The sequence below is a fragment of the Danio rerio genome, chromosome 13, assembly GCF_049306965.1.
Source record: "Danio rerio strain Tuebingen ecotype United States chromosome 13, GRCz12tu, whole genome shotgun sequence".
NCBI lineage: Eukaryota > Metazoa > Chordata > Actinopteri > Cypriniformes > Danionidae > Danio > Danio rerio.
Genome location: NC_133188.1, coordinates 47,004,972 through 47,015,973, shown reverse-complemented (window position 1 = coordinate 47,015,973; position 11,002 = coordinate 47,004,972). Strand labels below are relative to the sequence as shown.

Sequence of the window (11,002 nt, the reverse complement as noted above, 5' to 3'; positions counted from 1 at the left end):
TCGCAAGTGTGGGTGGTGCTGAGAGCTGCGAGCCCGATGAAGTGAGTGTTTACAAGTCTTGAGTCTCGTGAAGGAGCTCCAGAGGGAAACTTTTGTTTTGTGTTTACCTTATGATTAAAGTTGTTGCATGTCAGCCAGTTCCCACCTCTGACTGAGCGACTTTAGCTATTTGTACATTAAGGTAGCATTCAGATTACACAACACCAAAGAAGAAACTAGATACAGTGGAGCATAAAAAACTACTGCCACCTAGCATTTCAGAAGTGTTAATGCAGAGCAACACAAACAGCATGCAAAAGTTTAAATGCACGACTAAGTGCAAGGCAGGTGTTGTGATTCACGCCGATCACTCGACGCAGAAGTATAAATTAGCTTTAAGCGTCACAGAAATGGAAAAGGTTTTCGCTTTCACACCATAGGAACCTTTTTATAGTAGCTAGAACTACTGAAGGAAATACCTGCTTTTTGATGAATTTGCATTGGAGAAACTGGGAACGATTTTAGTTATAGGAATGTCTTTTGGGGGAACATGTTGTCCAACATACATTAGTTAAATCCAAGTGACAGTGCAAAAGTGACCACTAAAATGTCTCGAGGGGAAAATTTAGTTGTCAAGGGACTGGCATGCTGGCTTGTACCTATAACTCACTGAAGTGGTGCAAATGCCTTTAAAAATGTTTTTCGGTGTACTCCATCAACATGTTTGGAAACCACTGTTGAATAGAGTTACTGTGAAAACTGTTCAACAGTGCCTTCAGCCACTACGCCCCTCGCTGCTGGAATCAGCTTCCAGAAATGGTCAGATGTGCTCCAACATTAGGCACATTCAAATTAAGACTGAAAACACATCTGTTTAGCTGTGCCTTTACTGAATGAGCACTGTGCTACGTCTGACAGATCGCACTATTATGTTTTTCTTTTCTTTTTCATTCTTTTATAACCTGATTTAACTCATATTAATCTGTTTTTATCTGTTTTAATCATTTTTATTGTCTGTTTTTATGTTCTTAAACTTGTCTTTTTTATTCTTGTTTATGTAAAGCACTTTGAATTGCCACTGTGTATGAAATGTGCTATATAAAAAAACTTGCCTTGCTTTGCCTTGAAAACTCTCATCTGAGATCTTCATTTTAAAGACTGAACACTCTTATGTGGGACAATAGACTTTTGGAAAGTGTGGTATGATCTGGTATGGTTATGTTTCCATTTTATTTGTGCTGTAATTTAAAAATAAACAATAATAATAAAAATGTAACAAAAAAACAATGACTTTAAGTCAAGTTTGTCAATTATTATTTATACTGAGGGAAAAAAAAAGATGCACAACAATAACAAATGTACAAAAGCGACAGCATTTTATTGAATTACATGAATGTATAGTTTTTCTTGAGCTTTTTACACAGCACTTTTGATTACAAGGTAATTTTGTATAGATATTAAAAAACGTATTTACAGTGTACAGTTTATATACATATTAATAGAGAACATTGGTGGTGTCGAGAAGTACAGTTTTTTATTATTGTTTACCAATTATTTTAAAGGTTAAGCATGGACATTTTCAGGCTAAGCAAGCTGGAGCTCAGCAATCAGACATTACAGCATGTGATTTTTTTGTTAGTTTGTTTATTTGTTTTGGATTTGAAGCCTCAAAATACCCAAAGTTCTAGGAGTTGGTTAAGATTGGTAAGACGTTTGTTAAAACGTTGCTGTACATAAGTCCAAAATTTCAGGTGAAGCTTAAGATTGACATGATCCATCTGAATCTATCCTGAAGCTACACCAAAGTCATAACCTTGAGTGATGCTGGCTGAAAGCGGCGGATCTTCTTCTTCAGTGCTCTAGAAGCTTTAATGCGGCAGGCTGCTGACTCGGACCGATGGTGCTGCTGTAGAGAAAAGCCTGCTGCTGTGGTTCCCATCGCAGCCTGAGCCCACACCAGACCACCTTCATCTTCCTCTTCTTCCTCCAGCAGGTCCTCCTCATCCAGAGAGAGACTGCTGTCGGACTCTGAAGCTGTCTGAGAGCCCTGGCTGGACTCACTGTCTCCAAAACGATTTGTAGTGTAGTCGCTCATCTCTCCATCACTGCTTGCTGCGATAGTTGAGTGAAAGAGTGACGCACACTCTGCTGAGTACTCTGAAAACTCGGACTCACAACGAGGAGGGTGGCGACTGGAGACTGGCGCTGCTGGATATCTAGATTCCAGGTAACTGAAGTAAGAGGTGGTGGAGAGTGAGTGAGGAAGGGCTCGTGGAGGAGGACACCCCCAATGACCTGAGCGAGGCCTGGCACTTACACTCCTTACCATCGCTACCTTTCGAGAGTTTAACATCTCTTTGGATCTCTGGGTGTGGAGAGTTGGGGGCAATGGGATTTCAGAGGAGGAAGGCCATTTCCGAGAACTAGGTTTCTTTTTGGCATGGTCCAGAGGATGGTACACTGGTTCAGGTGCTTTACGGGACTTAGTGGACTTGGAAGATGGGATCTGCTGATGGTTGTTTTGGATACAATGTGAGTTGATAAGTCCATTACAACTGCAATCTGAACAGGACTGTGCCTGGGACTCTTCCAGATATGTCACTTTCCCTCTGCATGAGCCGGACTGCTTCAAGTCAGTTCTGTTTTTGGTGCAGAACTCTCGAGACAAGGGTTTTTGATGCTGTTTCTTTGCTGAGGGTTTCTCTGAACTCTTCTTTCTCAGTTTCACAGATTTAGTCTTTTTGTCAGCCTGACGTACCTTTACCCTCTGAGACCCTGCAGGAACAAACTGTGCATGGACAAACTCGGATTGAGGTATACTGCTCTTATCATGACAAGAAGCTCTACTGCCCTCTCTTCCAGAGGTAAAACTGGATTTCCTCTCTACTGGCTTTTGGACAACAGATAAGTCTTTGGGAAAATGTCCACTCCTCTTTTCTGAGGCTCCATTATCAGACTCAGCACCGACCTTGCCTGCAGTATTATTTATGGGAAAGTTATTCTTTTGGAGATCCAGGGAAGATTCTGGGTGTTTGCCATGATGCAACATCTGGACTTCAACTTCTTTGAAATTGGACCCTAGACAAGGTGGGTCCATCTGCTTTTGATTGTTGTTTAGTGCAGATGTTTTTCCAGTCTCCAGTGCATTTTCTAAGGGCATTGATAATTGTTGAAGTGATCCCAGCAGTTGAGGTCCATTCAGCGATCCGTAGATCATTTCCTGAGATCTAGGTATTTGCTCATGTGTGCCACTAACAGTCTCAATTCTTTTAATGCTGCTTAACAGGTTTACCCTACTGGAGCTTCGTTGTAATAGCTTGTTAATATATCCCACAGAACTGGAGATTGTGGACTCCTCATTGAGGTTTTGGGTTTCCTCTTCAGGCATTTCATCAAGTGCTACTGAACTTCCCTGATCACTGGTACAACTGAAGATGGGGCTTTGTAAGGCTACAGCATGCAGTGGACTGGGGTAACGGTAAACTTCTGTTCCATTGCTAGACACCAGGTTACTCTGGTACTTGGGGTCTACAGAAGGATTCTGAGGACTACTACAGGGAGTGGAGCTCTTCACATCTGTGGATTTGAAGGCACCAAAACCAGGTCCAATCATTCGGTCAAGATCACCTAAAAAAAAAGAAACCAAGCAAACAAGATTAAGACAAGATACTTCAACATATTCGAAATGATGAAAAACAAGAGAATAAACCATTGTACTTTGCTCCAGTGATAATTTCGTCAACAAAAATGGCTTGGCATTAAAACCAAAATCCAAATTTTTTATATGTTTGACTACATTTTACACAACAAACATTTTTCACACAAGTTTTTGTTGAAGAAATAAACAATACTCTTTCGCAAAGAAGTCATTTTCATGCTTACCTGTGGAAACCGGTCTTTGTCTTGCTCTGTCTGCTCGAGCTGTTGCAGTCCTTATAAGGCTGCTACCGAGCTTCACTCCTGATCGTGGTGCATCAGACTGGGCCGTGCTCTCATCAGCAGAACAACGGCGGGACACACCGGTCTGTCCACAACTACTACGTCCATGTGATGCATACGAGGAGGAAAGAAGAGGAAGCAGACTGGTTTGAGATGATGAGGAGAGACTCTCGCTGTAGACTGAGGTGCAAGAGTTGGACAATGAGCCTGAACCACCATCACTGAGCTCGTAGAACCCTGGGATAAGAAATTTGCATAGTTAAAATTTGTTCAAGTTTCCAAAACTGCTTCATGTTGTCTTGTTAGGTCTGAAAAAGCTGGAAGCTGGCTTAGTATTTACAAGTGAACTTTTATTTAAACCAGTGGTGTCTTGGAGGGCCGGTGTCCTGCATATTTTAGTTCCAACCCCAATTAAACACACCTGAACCAGCTAATCAAGCTCTTTCTAGGTATACTGACTTCCAGGCAGGTGTGTTGGAGGAAGTTGGAGCTAAACTATGAAGGACACCGGCCCTCCAGGACCGAGTTTGGACACCCCTGATTTAAACAAACTGTTTCCAATTCTGTTTGGTGGGGCAGAAATTACACTTTTGACCTTAAAGTGAGGAAGGAAGTCATGATATATATATGTGGGCATGTGTAGTCACCTGAACTGGGTCTGCTGTCACTTTCTAGGTGTTCGGTGGATGCTTTACACACATCCAGTTTCAGCTCAGTGATCTGTTGATCCAGCTGCTGGAGATGAGTCTTCAATCCCACATCCTGTCTGCGTAGACGTGTCTGCAGGTACAACAAACACTTAAAACTATTAGTCTGAATATCCATGCATCATTTATTGCTGCAACACTAAATCTAAAATGTATCCGCTACACTATACAATGTTTAGTATACAATGTTTAGTATTTATAAAGAAGTATTCTTGGGACTAATACTTTTGAGAACTGTGAATTTAGTCATGCACAATAGTCTTTGTTTAACTATTATACCCTCTCATTCCTAACTAACCACTGGATAACATGGAAAACTGGATGCTTCCAGACTTTTAATGGCTGATATGACTCCTGCTGTTATACGACGTAGACAAGAGGAGAAAAGACAGAGAGAGGAAGCAAATAAAGAAGGAAAGCGGTTGACTATTAACTAGACAAGGATAAAGGGTAGCTTGGGGGAAGTGCTGTAAGTTACTAATCTCTCTCCTGCAGAGAAACACAAACTATTGTGCAAACCACATGTATTGGAGAAGGAGGGAATGGCATGGATGTCTGTCGAGGCTGACTGAAAAGTAAAGTCACGCCTGTGGCAAACTCTGACAATGCACAAAAATCTTCTTTGTACTTGCCGGTTAGTGAAAGAGCTGAACGTTAATCCTGTTTTATCTGGGGGTGTTACTGTAAATGATGGTTGTGTGGATAATGCAACCGGTCCCAACAAACCACTTAAATTGAGAAAATCCTTTGCGATAATGCTGGTAATGTTATAATGAAGGATTTTCTGAACATAAGGGGTTTGTTGCAGCTGGGTGCTGACATTCGGATAAATATGGTGGTAGATTTGCCAGATGCTTTCCAGGGAACAAAGACATTTTGACTAATGCGTCCTTTATTTTTTAGAGATTGCACAAAGCTGAATTTAGAACGGTGCATATCTAGAACAATGTAATTCACTATGAATAAAAATCCATGTTTTTTTTCAGGATCTTTTCATGGGAAATTAATTTACAAAGACCCAATCAGAATCTAAAAGTATAGTTAACCCAAAAAATAAACATTTACTCATCAGTTACTCCCACTTATATAACATTTATAATACTAATTAACGGTTATTCAGAATAATTCTGAAGAATGTTGGAAAAAAAATAGCTCAGACATTCATAATAGGTACAAAAACATCTTATGGGAACCAATGGCTGTTTTTTTCTGAATATTCTTCATTATATCTTCCTTTGTGTTCAACAGAAGAAAGAAACTGATTAGTAAATGATGACAGAATTTTCATTTTAGGGTGAACTGGCCCTTAAATGCACTATTTATTGCTCTATTATAAATAATATCAACTGCACTTTTGAAATAATGCTTCTTTGTATTATTAATTTAAATAGTGTAAGACCACTACTGCCAGTCTATTATACGTCTATAGATCACAGACAATTTGTCCATTGAGCATTAGAAGGGTTCAACAAAAGTCCAAAAAGTTCAAACGTGCATCGACTGCGGGGTCAAATCTGTGTCGCCGACCAGGCCACAGTTCCTCTTTTGCCATTCTCATTAAATTGGGTTAATCATCAGAAACGGACTGGCCCCCCTCAGAGCCCTTGATTTATGACCTCTCACTATGACCCCCAGCTGAGCCTGTGTTCAGTACTGGATTCAGTCATCAAGGGCACTGCCAAACCATGCACAAAATACACCATTAAATAGCCACTGCTGTACGGGAATGTGTGTGTTATGTACATATTCTCATTTGTTGCTGAAAAGTGGAAAGCCCTCTAAAATAATGCCAAATACCTGAGGAAAAAAATCACTAAACATCTGGTATATCTATCTACAGTAGTCAACATTTGAAGTAGATCAAAACTTTTCTTCAAAGTGATCCTGATACTGTTCAGCAACATTCATTCTTGTCTTAATTATTTTGATAATCAAGAAAAATGTTCTTGATCATTTTGAAAAAAAAAAAACTTTTACTGTAAATTCAACCAAATAGATAACATCCGTTTATCTCTTTATGTTAACACTAAATGGAGTTTTCAATAAGCCAGTAATAGTACTGGCAGCTATATGAATCGAAGTGCTTACTGTCTTGATGTTGTCAACATTTTTTTTCTTGGCTGGTGTAAATAGTCACATGACTTAAGCTTTTTAACCCCAGTTTGCTTCCTGAAGATACGATTGTCAAAGTTCCATAAAACTAAGGTAAGTAAAATCTAAAATAGCATAACATAAATACTATTTTTTAAATAATTTAATAATTAATTACTTTATAATTAATAATATCACAAGAACTCTTATGAGGACATGTTAGTGATTGAGCTGGAAAAATGGCTGTTTTCAATTGGAAGTAAACTATTGACTTAAATTGTAAAGTAGATTCAATAAAAAGCAATAACAAATATAAAGCAACTAATTAATATGTGTTGACTTCAACTTTACACTAGTAAAAATACCTTTTGCTATATACATTATGCACTTTTGACGAAAACAAACCAGATTTTCTTTAGCCTTTAATACGAATTGAGGTAAAGTTGGTTTTATATTATAGCATATTCAGACTTTCACCTTCTTAAAAAAATACATTTTTGGCCCACATCTTGCATTAAATAATACTGACACAACTCTGATTAACAGTAATAAGCAATTTAAAAAATATGATAATCTATGGATATGAGGTCAACCATATAATTTCAGGAGTTTAAATGGAAAATAACTGTCAAAGTACAACACTGTTCAGTTATCAGGTAAATAGCAGCCTACTAATGTCTTTAAATCATACATGCAATTTATGACTGAATATTTAAAGTAGCATTCCACAAATTGTCAAAAATAAACGAATGAACAAATATAAAACCAGCTTACACCTCATTTTAATAAGATAACAATTACATAATTAAGCTAGAAAAATACCCCAGTTTTTAATTACATAGTCGATTCAATGGTAGAATAAAAGAAACCAAACAAGAAGTAGGCTAATAATACATATGAACTAAATGGTTCATATATTTGACTACAGATTTCCATTTGTTTTACTTCATAGTTCACCCCTGTATACATTTCAGCAACTACATTTTTCATTTAAAGTGCATGTGTTTAAAAAAACCTTAATGTTTATATCTTGAATCTCTTTTGATTTCTTACCAGCTGTTGTTTGAGTAGAGAAAGTGTTGCCTCCAGCCTCAGCTCCTCTTTGCTCACGTTCTCTTGTTTTGATGGGTCTGGCTGGTCTCTGTTCAGGGTCAGCGCCCAGTGCACCATGGCACTCTGTTTGTCCCGCAGAAAGTGCAGCTCCTGCAGTCCGGCCAGCGCTGCGTGCAGCCTCTCTCCTGTCCTGCCCCGGTCCATTCCCGCACCCGCGCCTAGCACACCTGATCCAGGTATTTTTCTTCCCAGCATTATCAGACGTGCCGTTTAGACATATCCAGAGACTCCAGAAAATAATAATGAGATCCGCTATGCGACTGAGCTTCAACAGTGCGAATCAACTATTGTGTTTGGATGGAGCGCGTTAGTGTATACAATACCTGTACGGGGTGGTGTACAAACTAGCCACGCCTATATTCAGAAATCACACCCCTTCTCTTTGCTGATTGGCTGACTTTGGTTAAGGCTGCTCCGTTTGTCTGCCAATCATAATCAAGTAAATGCATAGGTGATTAATAATAATGAGGATACGTGATCAAACGCTCGAAGCGAATCAAGCTGAAAGGTATGTTAAAATGTATATTTAATAACCAAGAACAATTTTATTCTGCTAAACTAAAACAAATAGAACATTACGAACAACATAGAGCAAAGCACTAATAAAATTAGCCATTAAATAATTAATAAAAAAGCCATTAAAACCTTTTTTTTTTTTTTTTACTTGAAACTTTAAAGATCCTGTAATCCCACAAGGCTCTTATACTTTATTATGCTTATTTACACATATATTTGTTTGTCTTCTTTATATTTATTTTATTTTTTGTACACCCCTGACCCTTATTTGTATCCTTCTGTACTTTGTTCTTTAAGCATTAAATAATAATAATAATAATAATAATAATAATAATAATAATAATAATAATAATAATAATAATGATGATAATGATAATAATAATAAGTTAAAATTCATTATTCATAAGTTAGCTATAAAACCTCTTGGGGTCTCGTAGATTTCTAACAAATAAGACCTAACATATTGTTTCTTAAACTTATTAGAAGGACGTATTTATTTAACAAACATCAATTATTAACCAATATATGATTATACATATACATATATTTCATTGTTTTTACCTGAGCACAAAAGACATCCCTTGATCGTATTTAACTTGAACTGTTAGCTGTTAGCGCCCTCTTGCGTACAATGCCATAAATAAAAATCGTAAAACCTTAAAATATTATTACAGTTTTTCCCAATTGTTTACACACATTTTCTAAAAGCATGTCTCATATTGTCAGAACTTAACACACAAGTCATAAACACACACACACATTGGGCAAAACCCTTCAATTCTCCTGCAAAATGAAACTTTACATTCAAAACACAGTGATTGCTTCTCAAAATGGTATTTTGTTTTTAAATGACACACACACAAACATCACATGAGTAGACATTTATAAGAACTGGTTGATCGCTGATGTGCTTAATGTAAGCACTATGACCACTTCTTCTCCATTTAGCATAATGACTTACTGTAGGCCTTTTTTATTCAGTGTTACTCTGACTACAGACAGTAGGCATACAGAAGTGCATTGTAAAATATTTTAGAATACGGTTTTTATACAAAAACACAAATACAAAATATAATTTAGTGTATTTTTCTCACAAAAACAGTGTGTACAGTGTTCATCCAAATCAACACAAAGTTGCACATAACGTGATCTACATATACCATCAACAGACGTATTTACATCAGAAGACAGTTACAGTAAAAACAAAAAAAGTGTGGATTTCGGTCAGGCAGAAAATAATTCCTCAAGAAATGGAGAATATGGAGGGAGACCAACTAAAAAACGAGGGTGGGCAGTGAGCCAGTTATGAACCAGCTCTGATTTCTAAATTGCAATTAAGTGTGACAGGTGTTTACCCATGTGATGAGTTACTATGCAAAGTAAGACAACTGACTTTACAATTGTGAATGACAGTGTGAAACAAAACAAGATGTTTTCTGCATGAAAACTGTGCCAAATGCAGAGAATTGTGTGAAGTGTTTTGAAAAAAAGTGTGTTGTGCTTGTAGTTTAGCAGAATTGGTTCAGGGGGTTGGTGCATCAGTTACATGCTGTAGTCATTGTGTCTGAAGTACAAGTAATTGTGTGTAAACAACTAAGAAAAGCTGTATTACACTTGAAAATGAGTAAATTAAAATTAAAAATCTAGTCAAAATATTCTTCAATGTCAAGGAATCTATGGAAAATACTGGGAGACAACTTGAAAATGGTTGTTTCTCTGGAATTATAGAGGATTTGCTTATGTATGTATTAGGTATGTTCTTTTTGTTAGTGTTTGTTTTATTCTGTAAAGGTGGGATAACATTTCTTTCTCATTTAAAATAAATATTTTGACATTTATAGCCTTTTTCGGGTTATTCCACAAAATATTGATCCTGAGGTTAACCATAAGTAACTTATAAAAACATGGCACCTTTTTGTGTCATTTTATTTGCTTTAAACTGGAAAAAATAGTGTAAGTCATAAGTAGTTTACAGAATAAAACCAAAAATATGTTTTAATCAAACATATAGCTATATTGTAATTTAGATTTTTTTTTTTGTACATGAAATAAAAAAAAGGTGATGCTTTCAAATCGTCTGACAATATTCATTCATTCATTTTCCTTTGGCTTAGTCTCTGTTTTAGATGTTGCCACAGTGGAATGACCTACCAACTAGTCGAGCATATGTTTTACGCAGCAGATGCCAGCTGCAACCCCGTTCTGGGAAACATCCATACACACTCATTTTCACACACTTATACACTACAGCCAATTTAGTTTATTCAATTCACCTATAGCACATGTCTTTGGACTGTGGGGGAAAACCGGAGCACCCGGAGGAAATCCAAGCCAACACAGGGAGAACATGCAAACTCCACACAAAAATGCCAACTGGCCCAGCTGAGGCTCGAACCAGCGACCTTTTTTCTGTGATCGTGCTACCCACTGCGCCACTGTGACACCCAATCTACAATATATTTTATTAAATAAATAACCTAATAAAGGTTAAAAAAAACAATAGAGCACCAAATATTTTTCAACAATTATCCTATCAGATGATCCTTAACTCACTATAAATAACCAGACTTTTCTCATGTCAATATCTTCGTCTTGAAGACCGCACCCCCACCCAACCAACACTATTTTCCCTCCTTTCAAGCGGGTAACACGGTGGC

General features: G+C 37.4%; 1 protein-coding gene across 1 annotated transcript; it reads right to left on the bottom strand.

Annotated features, from left to right (window-relative positions):
- Window positions 1-1,338: 1,338 nt before the first annotated feature.
- Window positions 1,339-8,138, bottom strand: dact2 (dishevelled-binding antagonist of beta-catenin 2). The gene is made up of 4 exons (NM_001077794.2): window positions 7,770-8,138; window positions 4,566-4,698; window positions 3,862-4,155; window positions 1,339-3,606 (listed from the first exon to the last, which is right to left on the bottom strand). Exons 1-4 carry the CDS (start codon window positions 8,022-8,024, stop codon window positions 1,775-1,777), a joined length of 2,514 nt encoding a protein of 837 aa, NP_001071262.2. The 5' UTR covers window positions 8,025-8,138; the 3' UTR covers window positions 1,339-1,774.
- Between the last annotated feature and the right edge of the window lie 2,864 nt (window positions 8,139-11,002).

Bases quoted from the DNA above. Each gene is read 5' to 3' on its own strand.
- dact2 (NM_001077794.2), bottom strand. From the start codon at position 8,024: ATGCTGGGAAGAAAAATACCTGGATCAGGTGTGCTAGGCGCGGGTGCG. The intron at 4,699-7,769 runs GTAAGAAATCAA...TTGTACCTGCAG, and splicing joins CTCTACTCAAACAACAGCTG to ACACGTCTACGCAGACAGGA. The intron at 3,607-3,861 runs GTAAGCATGAAA...CTTTTTTTTTAG, and splicing joins ACAAAGACCGGTTTCCACAG to GTGATCTTGACCGAATGATT.